Raw genomic sequence first — 22767 nt, 5'->3', positions numbered from 1 at the left:
GAAACGACTGAAAGGAACACCATTCCCACCAGGGAAATTTTTGCTACTACAGTTTTTCAATTAATTGCGTGACACATACATTTCTCTAATTCTCAGACATACGATTTTGAAATATTGTTTGTCTATGAATGACAATTTCTTGGACGTCATTGTAAAGCGATACCCCAAGGCTAGATTAGATCATATTAGATGTACTTTTCGTTTTGCAATGTAGAGCATATCAGAAGACGAAGAAGAAATATTTACAAAGAAAAGCAAACATGGTAATGCACATTCCACAGATCCCAAGTGAAATATTCCTCATGACTCTGTAACACATAAAAATATCTTAAACAAAATTTCATTTAAAAGGGAATAATAAGCTCTTATGACCTGTTCGGCGCAGGCGTTTATATTTAACGCCATTTTGACAGACTGCCAGTCGATTACATTGTCCTACTCACGCAGTCTCTGCTGTAATCTCACGAAGCCGGGTCTCGGTCCAGATTGTTGTGCCTAAGCAAAATGTGAGATCATCACGGCGAAAGGAATCCGTGCGTTTCGCGTCAACAGCCCGTGTCGCAAACCACACACGGAGGCGGTTTTCTAGTTCCCGAGTGTCTGAGACACTTTTCGTGAAATCAGGTAGAAACGCAACACTGGAACGATTCGTTTCACGGAAAGACGTTATGCTCCTCAAGGCAGTGAGTCTGGGGCTGTGAGCGCAGCCTGTGCCTGTATGGTGGAATGGGCGGCCACGAGCGTCATCGTCTTATACAGGGTGTTACAAAAAGGTACGGTCAAACCTTCAGGAAACATTCCTCACAGACAAAGAAAGAAAAGATGTTATGTGGACATGTGTCCGGAAACGCTTAATTTCCATGTTAGAGCTCATTTTAGTTTCGTCAGTATGTACTGTACTTCCTCGATTCACCGTCAGTTGGCCTGCTCTACAGTACTAGCATCAAGCATATCAGTACGTAGCATCAACGGGTTAGTGTTCATCACGAACGTGGTTTTGCAGTCAGTGCAATGATTACAAATGCGGAGTTGTCAGATGCCCATTTGATATACGGATTAGCACGGGGCAATAGCCGTCGCGCGGTACGTTTGTATCGAGGCAGATTTCCAGAACGAAGGTGTCCCAACAGGAAGACGTTCGAAGCAATTAATCGGCGTCTTAGGGAGCACGGAACATTCCAGCCTGTGACTCGCGACTGGGGAAGTCGCAGAACGACGAGGACACCTGCAATGGACGAGGCAATTCTTCGTACAGTTGACGATAACCCTAATGTCAGCGTCAGAGAAGTTGCTGCTGAACAAGGTAACGTTGACCACGTCACTGTATGGAGAGTGCTACGAGAGAACCAGTTGTTTCCGTACCATGTACAGCGCGTGCAGGCACTATCAGCAGCTGATTGGCCTCCACGGGTACACTTCTGCGAATGGTTCATCCAACAATGTGTCAATCCTCATTTCAGTGCAAATGTTCTCTTTACGGATGAAGCTTCATTCCAACGTGATCAAATTATAAATTTTCACAATCAACATGTGTGGGCTGACGAGAATCCGCACGCAATTGTGCAATCACGTCATCAACACAGATTTTCTGTGAACGTTTGGACAGGCATTGTTGGTGATGCCTTGATTGGGTCCCATGTTCTTCCACCTGCGCTCAGTGGAGCACGTTATTATGATTTCATACGGGATACTCTATCTGTGCTGCTAGAACATGTGCCTTTACAAGTACGACACAATATGTGGTTGATGCACGATGGAGCTCCTGCACATTTCAGTCGAAGTGTTCGTACGCTTCTCAATAACAGATTCGGTGACCGATGGATTGTTAGAGGCCGACCAATTTCACGGCCTCCACGCTCTCCTGACCTCAACCCTCTCGACTTTCATTTATCGGGCATTTGAAAGCTCTTGTCTACGCAACCACGGTACCAAATGTAAAGACTCTTCGTGCTCGTATTGTGGACGGCTGTGATACAATACGCCATTCTCCAGGGCTGCATCAGCGCATCAGGGATTCCATGCGACGGATGGTGGATGCATGTATTCTCGTTAACGGAGGACATTTTGAACATGTCCTGTAACAAAGTGTTCGAAGTCACACTGGTACGTTCTGTTTCTGTGTGTTTCCATTCCATGATTGATGTGATTTGAAGAGAAGTAATAAAATGTACTCTAACATAAAGTAAGCGTTTCCGGACACATGTCCACATAACATATTTTCTTTCTTTGTGTGTGAGGAATGTTTCCTGAAAGTTTGGCCGAGCCTTTTTGTAACAACTTGCATAGCGTAACGTCACTGAGTGTGGAAGTGAGCCGCTCACCTGTACGAGTGCGACGTCGTTCTTCATGTTGTCGGTGCTGTTGTAGGCGGGGTGCGGCAGGAGGCGCACCGCCTGGTGGCGGCTGCCGCCCGCGCTCAGCTGGTTGCTGCCCGCCAGGACCTGCATGTCAGCCGCCGTCAGTCTGCAACAGGCCGCCAACCCTCACTTCAATAGCAATCCTAATAATGCCCAACACACAGAAGTGGCGTCACGTTAGTGAGTATTTCTTATTCGTCAAATGAAGTGTATTTAATATCTTGCTGTTTTCTGGGGCACGCAGCTGTGTTATTGAACTGATTTTGAAGTGTTCTGTCGGGTGAATGACTACTCCCCACTTCAGTGTATTCTTTTAAGTAGTATTGTAAGGTTTTTTTGGTATTTGTCAATGGGGTGTATTGATTTAATTTTGTTTTTCACTTTTCTTTGAATTACAGTGAATTGTTTAGTTTATCCAGTTAATGCCTTAACTCGCGCTTCACGCACTAAATTAGTTGATATTGAAATTGTTTTTTTTATTCCTGTTTAATGTCACACAGATTCTAATGTAACTTCATTTATGTTATTTGAAATAAAAGTGTTGGATTGACCTTAATGAATTATGTGCAATCGAAGTAAGGGACCCAGTCCTTCATTGGTGCTTAACAGTTGCGTGTGGTTTGGGTTGTGAACCCCGTACTCGGACCAGTAAATACCATTAAAATTGCATCACCAAAATGCAAAAAAAGTCAAATTTGCCTGAAGCGTTAAACGTGTTCTTATAGCCAATCAATTGAAATTTACGTGCAATCACATAAAGTAAGTAGCTAAGCACCATTCACAGTCTACATACAAGGGAAATTTACGAGGTGAGTTTCTCATTCAAAAATCGTATTTGTATGTTCGTTGTTTCTGTGGAACTCATGTTATGCCTCATGTAAGAAGGAAAAATGTCCAACAATATGCAAAAATACGTCAGTGCAGGGTCGTGGCCTACGAGACTGTGGTTTGTCATCCTACCACATTAGTCGGGGTACCATGACTGTCAGACGAATGTAGAATCGATGGGTTCAGAAGGCCCATATCCGCCACTGCGTAAGATCTTCCAAGCGACTAACGCCTGACAGCGCCACATATATTTCGCTCGATATATTTGAAGTAAATAATAAAAAGACTCTGAATAATATTATATGGACATAAACGACAAATTAATTATGAATTTGTACACTACTGGCCATTAAAATTCCTACACCAAGAAGAAATGCAGATGATAAACGGGTACTCATTAGACAAATATATTAAACTGATATGTGATTACATTTCCGAGCAATTTGGGTGCATAGATCCTGAGAAATCAGTACCCAGAACAACCACCTCTGGCCGTAATAACGGCCTTGATACGCCTGGGCATTAAGTCAAACAGAGCTTGGATGGCGTGTACAGGTATAGCTGCCTATGCAGCTTCAACACGATACCACAGTTCATCAAGATCAGTGACTGGCGTATTGTGACGAGCCAGTTGCTCGGCCACCATTGACCAGACGTTTTCAGTTGGTGAGATATCTGCAGAATGTGCTGGCCAGGGCAGCAGTCGAACATTTACTGTATCCAGAAAGGCTCGTACAGGACCTGCAACATTCCGTCGTGCATTAACCTGCTGAAATGTAGGGTTTCGCAGGGATCGAATGAAGGGTAGAGCCACGGGTCGTAACACATCTGGAATGTAACGTCCACTGTTCAAAGCGCCGTCAATGCGAACAAGAGGTGACCGAGACGTGTAACCAATGGCACCCCATACCATCATGCTGGGTGATACGCCAGTATGACGATGACGAATACACGCTTCCAATGTGCGTTTACCGCGATGTCGCCAAACACGGATGCGACCATTATGATGCTGTAAACAGAAACTGGATTCATCCGAAAAAATGACGTTTTGCCATTAGTGCACCCAGGTTCGAGTTTGAGTACACCATCGCAGGCGCTCCTTTCACCAGACAACGCCGGCCAACTGCTGTTTGTATATGAGAAATCGGTTGGAAACCTTCCTCATGTCAGCACGCTGTAGGTGTCGCCACCGGCGTCAACCTTGTGTGAATGCTCTGAAAAGTTAATCATTAGCATGTCTTCTGCCTGTCAGTTAAATTTCGCGGCTGTAGCACGTCATCTTCGTGGTGTAGCAATTTTAATGGCCAGCAGTGTATTAAATTAGCTTCAAAGAAAGACTATATTGATTGCAATGTAATAAAAAGACTTTATTTATATTAGATGAGATAGTAGTTCTTAACGTTCTCGAAACTAACATTATTGTCTTTGTCATTATATGTAAGAGAAAAAAGATATTTAAAATCACATCGAGTCAGATCTTTTCTTCTGCTGTATGTAAGGTATGCGTGCTATTGTAAAGCGGTAGCTTTTGTTCTATTTGTTCTCGAACGTAGTGTGTATTCTGTGCTTAGTGGAAATATATTTACAAAAAGTGAGTGCATTGTGTTACTTAAAGAACCCATGCAAACAATTCTTCCTGAATCAGTAATTGCAAGAAATTATTAAGCATTTTTTCAGTCTCTGCGAAGCGAGCAGCGGTGATCTTTGACTGGCAACAATTGGCCGCCATTACGCTTCGTATTTAACTTTATTTTTTTGTGTAACATATCACCACAGCCGGAGCAGAAAGAATCATTTTAAGTTATTAAATTAACTAAAGTGCAAAGCTTCACTAATTTTATTTCGCCTAAAAATGCATGCTTTCGTAGATACGTTTAATTCTAGGTTAGTGAACTTTATATATATTTTTTACGCGGTAGGGAGAGAGAGGCAGCCTCGCAGTAGTGCACCCAATGACAAAGCTGAACACACGGCTGGCTCAGCTTGTATTCGTCTTCAGACGAGTCCCAGAACTACGTGCACCATCGTTATAAATGTATCCCTGGGTTGAGGCTCTGAACAAGATGAACGTTACCATATTGCAATTATCATGGTCGTACTGGCACTGCACCAGGTCTGATAGTTATGGGGGCCCATTCGGTACATAACACGATCACTACTGGTTCGCATAGCCGTTAATTTGAACAGCAGTCATAACTTTCTGGCGTGTTTTGAACTGTAGCTGCACCCTATCTTCCGATTCCCCGTGGCGTTATCTTTCAGCAAGATAACACAAGACTTCGTGTTGCCCGTGCTGACCTGATCCACATCATTAGCAGCACGTTCTCTGGGACTCTCACTCAACGGAAACACCTGGTCATGGATGCCGAGAGGCTGGGTTGCCGCCACACGGAATCACTACAATTCACGAACTTAAACGTAGAGTTGAAACAACCTGGGATGATCTAAGCGTCTTCGTCTTCCAGGTGCAGTTCGACTCAGTGGCAGCCAGTTTAGTGCCACTGTTTCTGCCAGAGGTGGCAGCTTTACCAAATTTTACATCCAGTAGACGGTCCCTCCTCCCACTTCCCTCTCCCCCTCCTACACAAAAAAATCGCTTACAAAATTAACTAGGAATTTTTCCTACTATGATTCATACGCACAGTATAAGAATCGGTATTTGCTATCCTTCACAATGCTTCAGTTTTAATGGCCAGTACTGTGATTATCATGTACTCAGTACAGTGGTACTTGTCGTTTTGTAACATTTGTTCATTCAGGAACGGATGCAGCGGTACGAGAATGTTTTAATGGATAAATTAGATTACTGAGTAAACTAAGTATGTATCTATTGTGATTTCCATACTGAAATAATTACTTATGAAAGTTCAGAGGCGGCCGGCTGGACAGTGTCTACCACTTGAATACTGCACTGAGGTGGCAGATGAGGGCTTGGTACAGAACGTTATATATATCACTACATTGAAATTTACACTTGAGACCGAAATTTTTGCGTTTTTTGGAATACTATCGCTGTTGATCTTTTCAACTACTATGGAAGTCAACCGGACAGTAAAGTTTACTAAAGAGTAACTAACCACATAGAAAAGTAACGATTGCTCCCACCGACTGCCTGTTCACGACTTCCTTGTGAATGTCTGTCAAACAATAACGCGCATCCACTTTCCAGTGTCGACGAGCAAAGAAATTTTTCTTCGGTATAATCTCTCAGAATTCCTCGGTGATTCGTTAATATCTTGTTGACATCGTGTGTTCAGCCGGTGGTCCGCGTTTTCCCAGCACGATATTTCGACGCCTTTACTTTTTCTTCATTAGGTGATCGTTGAGACTGGTCTAGCACCTGGTGAAAACATCGAGTTATAGCGTAGTGCTGGGAAGACGCGGACCACAGAGAACTGCCGATCTCAATGAGATGACAAATTTTTGTTTGCTGATAGCAACTGACAGCGCAGGTAGAAAATTAAATCTTAAAACCAAATATTCAGCTTTGAATGCTGTAAGACCCTCACAGATCCGCTGGAAAAACTCAACTCTCTGTCCTCATTGCAAAGCAGATCAGTCCATACGAGGGTAACCTCTCCATCTACAAGGAATGCACGTAATTATTACTACCACTTAACATGCGCCTCATATATCAAAACTGAACTTTTATTGGATAAAACTTAGCTGACTGTATTTGTCCAATCGTCTTACATTCCAGAACGTTAAAAAACTCCAGTCAACCGTCACCTACGGCAGAAGATATAATCAAATTATGAACTCTATCCTTCAAAATGTGAACCTGTTCCTAAACCTTGACACCTTCAAAAAATCAGAACTTCAAAATCGAAGTTAACGAGGTTCGCTTCGGTTCGCAACCTGAGGACATTGCCACTTAAAAGAATTATTAACTTTTCCTCCCCCAGATTCTCTACCCGATTTCAGTTCACGGTGTGAAAGCAGTACAATTTTCTCTCCGAAAATATAAGCTCGTTCGTTTCGGTAGGGATCGGAAATGGGTGAAGTGTGTGTAATGGCTTCCCAGTGAAACTTATGCAACGTACTCGAAACAACCTTAGCAACATGTGGGCCCGTTGGGAAGCCCTTACATTGTAAGGAGTATGCCACAACTCTCCATTACATTGAAAACAATATAGCCAACTTAACGTTATTCTTTACATTGTGTAAGCACTCAGATATCGATAGTAACAATCTGACTGCGAAACACTGGAGCGCGATTCTAGGTATTGTTGTGAGACGAGGTCTGTCTGCGAGTGGAAGTAGTTGTATCGGTCGAGAGCTCGTAGACAGAAGACGTGTCATGTTGCCCTCATGTGGGGAATGGCAGATCTTACCACACTCAAGGCCTGATTTCATTTATACAGCCAGGACATATTTAGATGGCTTAACTACAATTCAAGATGGAATTCAAGGTAAAATTCGCAAGCACAGCTCAAAAGGAATTCTCGTGATTGTTTGTCCGAGTTTGCAATAATCGCACTTTAGTTTGTCAGTTAAAGAAGCCTCCAAATAATAATAATTATTCTCCACATCTAACTAATAAATAAATGCTATGGTTATTAAATGTCAATGCAACTTTGAAATTGAAATAACTTGTTAACGTGGCATTCGGCCATTATTGATACTTATGCCATTGTAATTGTCATTGTGTATTATTGTTGTGGGTTATGATGATTCTGAGGGTTTAAATAGACTTAATTTATGAAATCCCTTCTCACAAATTATTTAGTAGTTAGCAGGACCCATGCAAATTCCTTTTTCTTAAATTCATTCTTATTAGCAATAAGCTGTAGATGCTGCTGCTGCATGCTGCTGCGAATTACTGTAAACCACATGGACAAAGGCAGTCATCTAAAGAGGTGAGTACAAAACTTAGGGCCAAAACAGAGACACTGACACTGACAACATGTCATGTACTCTAATCCAATAAATTCCGTTGCACAAGTCAGATTCTGTATCACTTGTAAATTCTTATTCAAAAACGCAGTGACATAGCTAAGGTATTCATTGTTACAGGTTCATTTGTTCCTGTAGTTTCATATTCAAATAAACGGTGAGATAGCTTATCCAAATGTTAGTTTTAAGATTGAGGGCTTAAAGGAAGGTTGAGGGCTTAAAGGAAAATGAAACTAACACTCTTAAACACACACACAGTGTTATGCAAGTTAAATTCCATTGACTGATAGCTCAGGTTGCTTATCGAGTCCATTTTGGTGGCATACACGCTACTACTTATCCTCCACATAGTTCTGACCTCTCCCCATGCAATTTCCAAATTTTTGGAGTCCTCAACAAAGACATCGCGATTGTCGATTTGCTTCGGACGAAAATGTACACGCCTGGGTACAATCATGGTTCAGGAGGCAATCGCAACATTTTTCCATGGAGGAACTGATGGTCTTCTCTCTAATAAGTGTATTAATAGTTCTAGCAATTATTTGTGAACTAATGAGCAGTTTACTTTTTCCCATCTATCTGGTTTTCATTTTACTTCCCCTTGTACATCCCACATCGTTATCCTATACTTCATGGTTTCCTCACCCGTACGGAACATAACTCCTCTGCCTATACGATTTTCACCTACCTCAAAACACACAGTTACTTACGTGCTGCACTTCAATAGTGGCCTTATGTTTCTGAGACACTCATTGTGATACTGCGCTCATTCCACAAACTTATTAAGTGTCCTTATTTTGCATGTCTACTTGAAATGTACAAATGTTTATGTACTCTGGTATTTTACCAGTAACATTTAATGAGAGATTATTGAAATCAGGTTATAACGGAAGAATAACTTCACGTGGCTCGTAGTGTGTTATAAAAGATTATTTGATTTATTTATGAATTTGTTATGATATTCGTATAGATAATACATTGTGAAATCATAAGATTGTTTGATGTTGGGAATTTAACTATCGTTCTATTCTTAAATATATAAATGACCACGAAATCGAAACGGTCTGAGGTCGTCCTACGGGTAATTAAAATCATTCTTATGTAATGCACAGTATCTTTGGCAGGCATTAGGCCTAAGAATGGCCAGCTGCTCCCCTTGTCGTTCCGTTCTATAGCACCTGTTAAACAAGCAGAATCACGCAGCAAGTAGTCTCTGCGGAGAGCCTAGAGAAAGGGTGGAAATTGTGAAGTGGCGTTTTCCGTTTTGGCAACGCCCTTTTTTTCAGAAAGAGGAATACTGCGACAGTGACAGTGGAAAGTCGTGTTATGGTGTGCTCTGGCAGGCGTGGAATATTTGTACTAACTTTAGGACAACTGGCAGTAAGTAATAACTAGCACTTTGCAAATAAAAGTAATCACTGTTACATCCTTGCCGTAGATGCAACTCTTTTTGCGGCATTATTGGATGCGGCAAATGTTGCACCATATTGCTTTATGTATGCTGATCGAGGGTAGCCATTACCGTACTTCGGCAACCCAAGTTATTAGATACGCGAGGAATACGCAGCAGTATCTCCGTACACGTCCTCGGCTGCACGACGTCAGCAAAGGCAAGCCACAGACAATTTGTTCTTTAGTACTGTGTGCGCGGGGCACACTCAAATTTATTCGACAGGTGAGAGAAGTGTATTGATTTATGCACCATCTGTGAAAATTAACGAGTGTCCACATTTCATTTGGAGCAGCCATTCAATTTTAAACTTTATCTGAAAGTTATTAGTTTACATACAGGGTGGTCCATTGACAATGACCGGGACAAATATCTCACGAAATAAGAATCAAACGAAAAAACTACAAAGAACGAAACTCGTCTAGCTTGAAGGGGGAAACAGGGTAGCGGTATAGTTGGCCCGCTAGATGGCACTGCTATAGGTCAAACGGATATCAAGTGCGTTTTTTAAAATAGAAACCCCCATTTTATTACATATTCGTGTAGTACGTAAGGAAATATGAATGTTTTAGTTGGACCACTTTCTTCGCTTTGTGATAGATGACGCTGTAATAGTCAGAAACGTAGAAGTACGTGGTATCACATAACATTCCGCCAGGGCGGACGGTATTTCCTTCGTTATACATTACCCGTGTTAAAATGGACCGTTTACCAATTGCGGAAAAGGTCGATATCGTGTTGATTTATGGCTACTGTGATGAAAACGCCCAACGGGCGTATGCTATGTATGCTGCTCGGTATCCTGGACGACATCATCCAAGTGTCGGGACAGTTACGTTATTTAAGGAAACAGGAAGTGTTCAGCCACATGTGAAACGTCAACCACGACCTGCAACAAATGATGATGCCCAAGTAGGTGTTTCAGCTGCTGTCGCGGCTAATCCACACATCGGTAGCAGACAAATTGCGCGAGAATCGGGAATGTCAAAAACGTCGGTGTTGAGAGTACTACATCAGCATCGATTGCACCCGTACCATATTTCTACGCACCAGGAATTGCATGGCGACGACTTTGAACCTCTTGTACAGTCCTGCCAGTGGGCACAAGAGAAATTATGGGACGATGACAGACTTTTTGCACTCGTTCTATTTAGCGACGAAGCGTCATTCACCAACAGCGGTAACGTAAACTGGCATAATATGCACTATTGGGCAACGGAAAATCCACAATGGCTGCGACAAGTGGAACATCAGCGACCTTGGTGGGTTAATGTATGGTGCGGCATTATGGAAGGAAGGATAACTGGCCCCCATTTTATCGATGGCAATCTTAATGGTGTAATGTATGCTGATATCCAACGTAATGTTCTACCGATGTTACTACCAGACGTTTTCACTGCATGACAGAATGGCGATATGCTTCTAACATGATGGATGTACGGGACATAGGTCGCGTGCGGTTGAAGCGGTATTGTATAGCATATTTCATGACAGGTGGATTAGTTGTCGAAGCACCATACCATGGCCCGCACGTTCATCGGATCTGACGTCCCCGGATTTCTTTCTGTGGGGAATGTTGAAGGATATTTGCTATCGTGATCCACCGACAACGCCTGACAACATGCGTCAGCGCATTGTCAATGTATCTGCTAACATTACGGAAGGCGAACTTCAAGCTGTTGAGAGGAATGTCGTTACACGTTTTGCCAAATGCATTCAGGTTGACGGACAGCATTTTGAGCATTTATTGCATTAATGTGACAACTGTAAAAAGTTATGCCCAAAGCAGTGTGACGCTCCACCCTGTTTGCCCACGGTAGCTGCACATTGTCAAGACCCTGTAAATTTAAAAACGAACCTTTCGTTTCATTTGTCCTCGCACCACTTGCCCTTCTATAAAACAATAACTTGTCTGTTAGCTGGACACAGTCATCATCGCTCCTTACTAGAACTCCCACATCGTCAGCGTATGCATTTGTAACCGTCTTCAGCTCAGCTAGTGTTATGCCTTCTAAGGTTGTGTTCAAAAGCCGTAAAAGGGGTTCCAGAGAAACCAAATAAAACAACATCGACCGGGGACTTCCCTGAGGAACTCCACTAGATATCAATACTTCATTAGTATATTGTCCATTGATCGAGATTTTGGTTCGTATGCCTGTGACGATGTTCATTAAAACCGCGAAGTTGCCATCACTGAAACCTATGTGTTTCAAGGTTCTGAACAGATATCCGTAGTTGACTCTGTCAAACGCTTTAGCAAAATCACTGAAGGCAATGCCTCCATTCGCTGACGATGATGATAAAATATAAATAACGTCTCGATATTCACATACAGTCTTAAAAATGGTACGTCGAGGGAGACACGTCTGGTGGCATCTAATGACTTTTTCTAAACTCGGTCCCATTCGTTCTTTAATTACACGTGCAACTACCTTGTAATCTGAGTTCATTAGACTGATCGGCCTTATTTTAGTAATATCTTTCGTGTCCGTGCTCCTTCCCTTTGGAAGTAGTACCGTTACATTTTCCTTGAAAGCAGCAGGAATTTCCTCTCCCCTCAAGACATCATTAACTACTTCCGTGAATTGGGAACCTATTAGGTGCCAAAAGGTCCTATAAAATTCCACAGGCAGGCCGTCTGAGCCTGGAGACATACGTGAAGGTGAAGATTTGAGTATATCAAAAACCTCGTCATTCGTAATTTCTAACGTTAAACATCTGTTCTCCTCCTCTGTAACAACTGCCTCTATTCCGGAGTTCTGTAAAAATGCTTGTACTGAGTTGTCGTCAGTAGCATTTCGAGAATATAATTCCTGAAAAAATCTATGTGCTTCAGTTAAGATATCCCTTTGTTCTGTCAGGACTCTGTTATCTTCCGTTCTGAGGCTGGCAATAAAATTTCTTCTTCTGTTTTTTGTGTGTTGTATCAAGTGGTAGATGGAGGTGTTTTCTGTCTCCACCGTCGTCCTAGAGTGTGATTTGATTTGTAATCCCTCCAAATGTACCTTCTTGATGCTTATCATTTTGGCTTTAAAGTTTTTAATATTGATAAAGACGTCTTGAGGCATTGGTTGGTCGTAAAAGTCTCTTAAGCAAGAGTAGTAAAACTCCATTGTGTGTCTTGACCACATTGCCCTTTCTTTGGCGTAAGATATCAGCGCTGCTCTTATCTTTTTCTTAGCGGCCATAGTCCACCATTCAATAGTTGTTCTATATTTAGTACGCATCCTTAAAACAGACTGCCAAGTTTCTTGCATCTTTAAAGCTAGAGCGTTTTCTGAGAGGGTATTGATATTTAATTTCCATAGTGGGCGACCCCAATATGTCTTTTGCCTGGTTAATTTGATGCTGCACCTCACTCCGAGGTGGTCAGAGAAGGCAGCTGGTATCACCTCGATACTACTGACTTTAGTGTCTAAAGTGAGGGTGACATATATTCTGTCGATTCTGCTCTGTGTAGCACCAGTGATATATGTCAAGCGAGCTAACGTCGGACATTTTATTTCCCACGCGTCAAACCACTTCATGTTGGTGACCAACGCCTGCAGTTCTTGCGAGAAGTTAAAATTTGGTCGCTGATCCTTTTTATTTAAAACGCAATTAAAATCTCCACCAATGACAATTTCTGCAGGGTTTTCTTGGAGTAGAAATAAAATGTCACTTTTAAAAAAGGCTGCTCTCTCTCATCTCGCATTGTTACCGGAAGGTGCGTATAGGTTTATAAAAGTGGTGTTAAAAATTTTGCAGCTAACTCCCCTCCCCGACTCTAAAAGGCACACGTTTGCCATCTCGATCCCTTCTTTAGCAAGGATAGCTGTTCCACACGCGTTTCCTGGAGCCACATTCCACACCTCTTTGTACCCTGAAACATAAAATTCTTTGACATTAACTTCCTGCAGGAAGGTGATGTCTGTATCTGACTGATACAGAAAGTCCTTGAGTGCAGCTACCTTTGCTTGACTCTGAATTTTGTTTATGTTTAAGGTGGTCACGTTATATGTATGTTCCACTGTGAGACGCTACAAGACAGTAAACAGACGACACGGTATTGGAGCCGCTTACAGTAACTTTGGGTTAGTGTTATTTTATTTTACTTTTATTCCATTGTCGGTTTTCCTTCGTTTTTCTTTTTTTCTTTGTTCTTTGAGTTCGGTGTAACAATTTTTAATAACAAAATTAATTCGCAAAAACCCCTTACGCCCCCATTTCATCGGTCTGATCCTCCTTTTCGTCCGGCCAGTTAAATCGTGGCTCGGTGATGTCGTGTCCATGTCCTTGTCCAAGTCGGGTTTCATTGTCCATATCTGTTGTCGTATTGTCATGCAAGGGTTCATATGTTCCGTGTGGCGTGTCAGCCCGTTCTTGTCCCTTATTCCGATCCGAAGACTCGCCTACCGCTTCCTTTTGTGTATCTTCGTCTTTCTTTTCGGACTCCTGTATCTTCCTCAGCCGCTCTCTTAAAGGAGGAGCCAAATTCTCTGCAGCTTGATGTGCTCTTCGTCTCGTTTTATTTTTTGATGATTTCGGTGAAATCGTCGGTGAAACCTTTGGTGAACTTCCTGGCGACTCCACGGAAGGTCGAGGAGAAGTCACCTGTCCCGCTTTCGTGACGGAAGATTTTTGAGTTCCGTTAATTTCGGAGTCGGCCGTTGCTGCTGTTTCTACGACACGTGAGACGGGTGGTGTCATTGGTTCGTCTTCTTGCGCCCCTCATTTTCCTTTGACGTTTCCTGAACCTGTCTGTGGTGTCCTGTCATCTGTGTGGTTGTCAGTTTTCTGCTGTATCACTTCCTCTTTATGTCCATCCACTGTAGTTCCCTCTGGGATGTTGGCCCTTTCGTGTGTAACTACCGCTTCGTACTGTGCCATGTCTACATCAGGTATGATCGATGAAGCTTGTCGCTCGTTGGAAGAGTTGTCAGACTCAGAGGGCAAGCGCGATGCGTCCTCAGTGAGGTCATTAGTGGCCAGATTCATATTGTCATCGTCAGTCCGCGGTGCTTCCCGTTTCGGTGCGCGCGTCGGAAGGTCCCGCCTGCTCGGCCATATTATGTTGATAGGGGGCCCGGCTAGCTGCCGCGGCAGCGTACGTCACTTGCATGCTAACAACTTGTCCTGGGACAGCCGCCTCGTTAGTCGGTAACTGAGGAACACACCTTCTACTGCACTCACTTCTGACGTGCCCTGTGGCGTTACATCACGCACAAGTCCGTGGCTGCCCATCATGAATTATGAGAGCGCGATGGCTACAGATATTCAAGTAAGATGGGATATGTCGTAAGAGCTCAATCTTAATCTGTCTAACTCCATTCAAAACCGGAAATGTATATTGCTCCGACCATTTTTCTGCAATATTAGATATAACCCTACCGTAGCGCTGAAGAGCAGCATTGATTGCTCCGGCAGGGACCTCGAACGGCAGTTCGAAAACTCTCACTGTTCGAATGCCTAGCCCAGCATGGGAAACAAGAACGTCACTAACGGTTCCGTCTGCATGATTAAATTTCATTTTGCCACCACACTTGTCAACTATCGAGGAGCACAAATCAGAGGAAATCAATTTCAAAAAGACAGAATAGGAAAAAAAAAGAAAGATGAACGCCAATAATTTCGTCTCCTGTGAGCTTAACTGTTTCTGAAAGCCACCTTTTGATCTCAAAAGCCTTTGGTCTTTTACAGGTCCAATCAAAAGTGAACCTAACCGTATCTCTTCTTTCACAGTTAATTTCTTCATTTTAAATCACTGAAAGATGCAAAGTGAACAAAGCGCTCCACTGACCTTCGTAACAGCCACACAGCCGCTGTTTACGCCAGCCCTCCTAGCGCTGCCGCCAGACGTCCTTTCGGCTCGGCGGCCGAGCAGCGAATGCTCCATCGGAGCCACCGAGGACACTGGACATCGCCAATTCTTGGGCGTATATCTGGCACGCCTCCCGTGAGACTCACATTCCCAACTGGTTGTCCCGCTCTATATTCATAGTACCCCTGCCCATTACAGTCATTACTCGCGGACATGTCCGAAAGGGCAGATACCATCTTCATGTATATAATTAAGGCGCAGCGCCCATTTGACCATCTTCTGTGCGGTTGCATACACATTGCCCGAACTCTTACGGGAATCGGTAAAGCCGAGAGTAATGAGTGAAATGGGCAGGGGCACTACGAATATAGTGCGGGACAGTCAGTTGTGAATGTGGGTCTCATGGGAGGCGTGTCATAGGTAAGTCCCTGCAGTCGCTGTGGTCTCTGTGTCCTCTGTGGCTCAGATGGCTCGAGCATCTGCCATTGGAGCTGGAGATCCATGGTTCGAGTCCCGGTAGGGACACACATTTTCAACTGTCCCCGTTGACGTATATCAACGCCTGTATGCAGCAAAGGGTATTCATTTCTTTGTATTGATTTAATTGTAATTTCATTACTAGTTTCTGACTGGAAAGTTTCATCATTTAAGGAATGCTGTTGGTGTGTATTAATGTAAGAAAAGGAGCCTCACAAATTTGATGGATCGCGTTGTTTCAGTATTTGCTTGACTTTTTTGACATAAACTCATTCACTCAAAGCCGAAGATTAAAGTTACCGATGCCTAAGGATCATTATGAAATTAAGTTTTTAAGAATTTTATTAAATCAATACTTAAACACGAAGTAATTTAAAGTCTGTAAGTTTCATTCTGATATAACAAACAATAACAACATTTATGAAGCATTAAACTCAGTAACTGTTCTAAGTCGAACAAAGAAGCTGATTTCCCCGATGTTCGTCTCTTCAGTATGTGGCGACGGTTTATAGCAAGTGGTAAATCGTTTTTCAGAAGGCTCTGAGTTGCCATTGATCCTGACCTAGTGGAGAATGCTGTCACTGCGTTTCAGTGGGAACCGTTAGAAACGGTCTGAACGAAGCAAATTTTTAAGTTTAAAAGATATACAAATGTGGTTAATTATATTAAGAGGGTACAGGTTATGACAAAATCAGTGTTCATTGTGTTGATACTGATGAGCTAGTTGCGAGTCGACTGTCGTAAGTTACGGAAGATAAACAACGTGGTTGCAAAGTCACGCTACTTTGCAGGCGCGACCAAAACTTCTAAACATAAGTCGACCATGGGACACTATGTTTTACGAGCAGGGAAATGAGTAATAGGGTCGTTTCGAGTTCTTATGGTACAAATATTTTAAATCGTGGCGTGAAATCAGCAAAATCTTCTCTCCTAAAATAATCGCTCGATCGTTTCAAAGGGATAAAAATTGGCTGTTTATATGTTTACATTGTAACAAGAATCAAATGGCTACGTGATTGGCGCAGACATTTGTGTTTCACGACATCTCGGCAGATTGCCTGTCGATTTCATTGTTTTACGCAGGCAGCCTCTGCAGGTATCACCCGAGGCTGAGTGGATCACGATTCAGATTATTGTTTGCCAACAAAACCTGAGATCATCACACCTAAATGAACCCGTGGAGCCGGCCGCGGTGGTCTCGCGGTTCTAGGCGCTCAGTCCGGAACCGCGTGACTGCTGCGGTCGCAGGTTCGAATCCTGCCTCGGGCATGGGTGTGTGTGATGTCCTTAGCTTGGTTAGGTTTAATTAGTTCTAAGTTCTAGGCGACTAATGACCACAGATGTTAAGTCGCATAGTGCTCAGAGCCGTTTGAGCCATTTTTGAACCCTTGGATTTCGTGTAAACAGCCCGTGTCGCTAGCCACGGACGGAGAAGGTCGGTCTTGTATCCGATAATCTGAGACACATTTCTTTAAATCTGATGAAAGGATAACATTAGACCAATTCGTTACACGTGAAGATGTTTTCTCCATAAGGCAGTGAGCCTGCTTGCGGCTGGGAGCCCGTCATGTGCAGGTATGGTACGTACCCCTCCACGCAGTGGGCGGCCGTGAGGACCCACTGGTCGTTGATGACAGACCCACCGCAGTAATGGCCTCCATCCACCTGCAGCGATACCTGCAACAGTGCAAATCCACTCACTGCAGCGGAACCATAAGCAGAAAGCCAAGTACAATGCAGTCGTCACAATGGCATCCAAATTCTGTTTGTTGTTTCCCAACGAATTACGTTCCGTGTATACGAGGGCAATTACACGTTACAACGATAATTGTGTGCGAAATTATTCTCCACGGTATGCAGGCTACTAAAATGAACTAAACTCCGTCCGAACAGGCCTTGGAAGGTCCTACGGTACCGACCGGCTGCCGTATCATCCTCAGCCCACAGGCGTCACTGGATGCGCATATGGAGGGGCGTGTGGTCAGCACATCGCTCTCCCGGCCCCATATCAGTTTACGAGACCGGAGCCGCTATACTCAATCAGGTAACTCGTCAGTTGTAGTATGAGGGCAACAAACGAAATATCAAAACAAGGGACCAAGTAGTAGACGAAGTGAAGGAAAAAGTGCCTAACTCGAAGGGCAATACCAGGCAATACAGATGAAGCATGATGGACGTGTGGAATAGTCTAGCACAGGAAAATGGAACATTCCGCCCCGAATACTTCTACTAAACCTTCATTTGAGAATGATGTTTCTGGAAGTAACTCACCGGCTGTGGGAAAGTGGGAACAGAAACGAATCGGAGCGTTGACCTTACAGAAGGATTCTAAAAATGAAGTGGACTGACAAATTATGAAATGAGGATGCTCGTCACAGAGTCGTCAAGGACCAGAAAACGTAGAAAACTGCAAGTGGAAGAAGGGACAGGAGCATTTGTTAAGATACCAGGTAATAACTTACATGCTGCTACTAGAGGAAGCCGTACAGTGTTAAAATTTTAGTGCAAGACACGAGTTGGAGTACATACAAAAAATTATTGGTAACGTAGTGTGTGTTACTCTGAAGTGAAGAGGTTTGCACAAAAAGGGAGGAGGGGGGAGGGGGGTCAATCGTGATGAGCTGCATCAAACCAATCAGAAGGCTGAAGACCCAAAATGAAAACATCTATGTTTTGGTTCCACTCTGCCGATATTGCGTATGAGATTGTACAGCTCCATCTCTGAGCAGAATATACTGAAGTCCATGGCCACCCATTACCTTCTTTTGCGCGCGCGCGCACACACAAACACACACACACACACACACACACACACACACACAACACATGTCACCCATTATGCTCCTCTACACACATACGCATGCACACACACGCGTACGCACACACGGACAAATCATTCCCAAACAACTACGGCCATGTATGCCTTGCGTAGTGGCGCAACCTCCGTGTCCCATCACAGTTTCCGGTGATAGGAGATACCATCACAGTCATGCGATGTCTGGTAGCTTAACTCAGAGCAGCAATAGCTAATGATTTTGACATCAACATGTCCGCCTAATCATAGTTAGCCACACTACCTTCCTCAATGTTTTCTCTTGTTAACATACTCTCACTGTTTAAAAAATGCTAATATTTTACTGAAACTTACATGTATTGACGTACGATGCCGTGCAGGATAAATTTTCATTATCTGTTCATTTATGACAATGAAGCAAAAAAGTCTTATATTACACAATTATATGAAATTACAAATTACGAGAAAACTATACACAATATTCTCGCGGTAGGAGAATCTACGATATAATGTCACATAACGTTTCCTATTTAACATACGTCGTAAAGCTGTCTTTATATTTGAGTTACTCTTGTTTTTTAATATAGTACATCCCATCCATACACTTTCAGAAATACGGTATAGTGAAATAACTGAACGGCGTCGCTGAAATGTTTAAGATACAATTACAGATCAACATATGTCTGCTTCATTTGCTTAGAAATATTATACTCTAGGGAAGACTATGATATTAATATTGTCCAACAATGATAGTTACCGCACATGTAATGCTACTTTTCAAAAAACATGTTCAAGTAATATTCGTGCATGAATATGAAACCCACATGCTAAATGTGCAAGTAAAATAATTAAGTTGGTAACAATGGTAAACATGCACAATAATTTTACTTATTATTATTAAGCCATTGTGGCTCTCTGGTTATCGATTCGTCACCTAAGTGCTTGTTTTGTCCACGAGAGCATGATAGATGGGTGTTGGCGCGATTTGGCCAATATTGGAGGGAAGATAAAAGTTAGGCCCCATCGAGAGGAAGAGGAGTGTTGCCAATCGGCACGAAGGTCCGTTTGGTACCTTACGTCACTGAAGGACCACTCTGATTTCAGTAAGATTGCCACATGCGCAGCCGAAGTTACAAGTTTACGGAATGGTGATTCTTTCTGTTTCTAGTAGCATTTATATTCTCGCCTCCGTACGTACAAACACAGTAGACTTATCTCTAACACAATCGCAACATTTTGAATGGAACGTTAGTTGTATGTTGTGGCGGGTACAGGAAGTGATTTGTCCGTCAATCTGTTCCGGAGAAGCTACATCAACTGATTTGTCAAGCAATTAAATTTCTTCGTGTCACGTTCTCTCATTTACATGTTACACTACTGGCCATTAAAATTGCGACACCCAGAAGAAATGCAGATGATAAATGGGTATTCATTGGACAAATATATTATACTAGATCTGACATGTGATTGCATTTTCACGCAATTTGGGTGCATAGATCCTGAGAAATCAATACGCAGAACAAACACCTCTACCCGTAATAACGGCCTTGATACTCCTGGGCATTGAGTGAAACAGAGCTTGGATGGCGTGTACAGGTACAGCTGCCCATGCAGTTTCAACACTATACCACAGTTGATCAAGAGTAATAACTGGCGTATTGTGACGAGCCTGTTTCTCGGCCACCATTGATCAGACGTTTTCAATTGGTGAGAGATCTGGAGAATGTGCTGGCCAGGGCAGCAGTCGAACATTTTCTGTATCCAGAAAGGCTCGTACAGGACCTGCAACATGCGGTCGTGCGTTATCCTGCTGAAATGTAGGGTTTCGCAGGGATAAAATGAAAGGTCGTAAAACATATGAAATGTAACGTCCACTGTTTAAAGTGCCGTCAATGCGAACAAGAGGTAACCGAGACGTGTAACCAATGGCACCCCATACCATCATGCAGGATGGTACGCCAGTATGGCGATGACGAATACACACACTTCCAATGTGCGTTCACCGCGATGTCGCCAAACACGGATGCGTCCATCATGATGCTGTAAACAGAACCTGGATTCATCCGAAAAAATGGCGTTTTGCCATTCGTGCACCCAGGTTCGTCGTTGAGTACACAATCGCAGGCCCTCCTGTCTGTGATGCAGCGTCAAGGGTAACCGCAGCCATGGTCTCCGAGCTGATAGTTCATGCTGCTGCAAACGTCGTCGAACTGTTCGTGCAAATGGTTGTTGTCGTGCAAACATCCCCATCTGTTGACTGAGGAATCGAGATGAGGCTGCACGATCCGTTACAGCCATGCGGATAAATGCCTGTCATCTCCACTGATAGTGGATCTCGGCCAACGCGAGCAGCAATGTCGCAATACGATAAACCGCAATCACGATAGGCTACAATCCGACCTTTTCTCCTCCTTACACGAGGCATCACAACAACGTTTCACCAGGCAACGCCGGTCAACTGCTGTTTGTATACGATAAATTGGTTGGAAACTTTCCACATGTCAGCACGTTGTAGATGTCGGCACCGGCGCCAACCTTGTGTGAATGCTCTGAAAAGTTAATCATTTGCACATCACAGCATCTTCTTGCTTTCTGTTAAATTTCGCGTCTGTAGCACGTCATCTTCGTGGTGTAGCAATTTTAATGGCCAGTAGTGTATATCTTACGAATTTGTTTGTTAAATTGTTTTTTTCTAAAGTCTTTATTTAGTCTGATGCAAGCTATTTTGTACAACGGAAAGCAAGTGACATATTTTTTTAATCTTCTTCTCTTTCCCAGAAGCTTAAAATATTTTATTATAGTCTCCCCCCTTGTTATCTTATGTCACACTCAATACAACAGATTAAGTTCTGTATGCGCTCAATCTTGAAATTCGTGTGGATCTGCAGTAAGTCACAAGAATAAACAAATCTGGTCATTTAAGTGTTTTTAAAATTTGTCGTTAAATTTGTATTTGCATTTTTAAATGACTGATAATTTGTCAAGTATTCCAAGTGGGGTTATATTTAATGTTTTGTTCCGTTCGCTAAGTGCGGAAGTACAAAAAAAAAAAAAAAAAATGGCTCTGAGCACTATGGGACTCAACTGCTGTGGTCATCAGTCCCCTAGAACTTAGAACTACTTAAACCTAACTAACCTAAGGACATCACACACATCCATGCCCGAGGCAGGATTCGAACCTGCGACCGTAGCAGTCGCACGGTTCCGGACTGCGCGCCTAGAACCGCGAGACCACCGCGGCCGGCGCGGAAGTACAGGCCTTGTTATTAATTATAGTATGGTTCTTGCTTGTTCATGAGTAAGCACGTAAAGCCTCTCAGGTTTGTGATCGGTGATAAGTCAATGGGTCTGTGGAAAGGGGGAGGGGCGGTGGTGGGGGGGGGGGGGAGGGGGGACGTCGAAGCTCCGAGTCCTGAGATAGACCATCTAGTAGTTGGTTCTTGTTTCTTACATCTAATCTTTGTATGCTGTCTTTAACCTTGTTATTTCAATGTAATGATCTCCAATTTATATACCAGGTGGGCGCCTCATGTTTACATTAGCCCTAGTGCCAAGTGGTGGCTGCGCATCGTGTGACCAGCTTTCTCTATGTATTTCCTTTCATGTATGGTATTTTGTGGCCGGCCAACGGAATTTGCCTGTGACATGGACGAGTTATGCCAGCGCTAGAGGTTTTGTGGTGTTGCGTTCTAAATCTACATCTACGTAGATACTTCGCAAGCCACCGTACGGTCCGTGGCAAAGGGTACCCTGTCATTTCCTTCCCTGTTCCACTCGCAAATAGAGCGAAGGGAAAACAACTGTCTATATGCTTCTGTATGAGCCCTAATTTCTCGTATATTATCTTCGTGGTTCTTACGTACGATGTATGTTGGCGGTAGTAGAATCATTCGGCGACATCTTTCAGATGCCGATTCTCCAAATTTTCTCAGTAGAGTTTCTCGAACAGAACGTCGCCTCCCCTCCAGGGATTCCCATTTGAGCACCAGAAGCATCTCCCTAGTACTTACGTGTTGTTCGAACCTACTGGTAACAAATCTAGCACCCTGTCTCTAAATTGCTTCCACGTCTTCCTTCAATCCGAGCTGGTACGTATCCTAAACACTCGAGTAGTATTGAAGAGCGGGTCACACCAGTACCCTATAAGCGGTCTCCTTTACAGGTC

General features: G+C 43.2%; 1 protein-coding gene across 1 annotated transcript in view; it reads right to left on the bottom strand.

Annotated features, from left to right (window-relative positions):
* LOC126268227 (mite allergen Eur m 3-like) overlaps positions 1-22767 on the bottom strand; it is a 65700-nt gene that overhangs the window by 32736 nt on the left and 10197 nt on the right. Inside the window, exons 3-4 of the mRNA XM_049973871.1 lie at positions 17397-17485; positions 2322-2463 (exon numbers count right to left, since the gene is read on the bottom strand). Coding sequence (XP_049829828.1) covers positions 2322-2463; positions 17397-17485 — 231 coding nt within the window. The remainder of the gene's footprint in view (positions 1-2321; positions 2464-17396; positions 17486-22767) is intronic.

Source organism: Schistocerca gregaria, chromosome 1, assembly GCF_023897955.1.
Source record: "Schistocerca gregaria isolate iqSchGreg1 chromosome 1, iqSchGreg1.2, whole genome shotgun sequence".
In the NCBI taxonomy this organism is placed as follows: domain Eukaryota; kingdom Metazoa; phylum Arthropoda; class Insecta; order Orthoptera; family Acrididae; genus Schistocerca; species Schistocerca gregaria.
The sequence above is the reverse complement of the archived record's forward strand: the minus strand, read 5'-3'. Positions and strand labels throughout refer to the sequence as shown.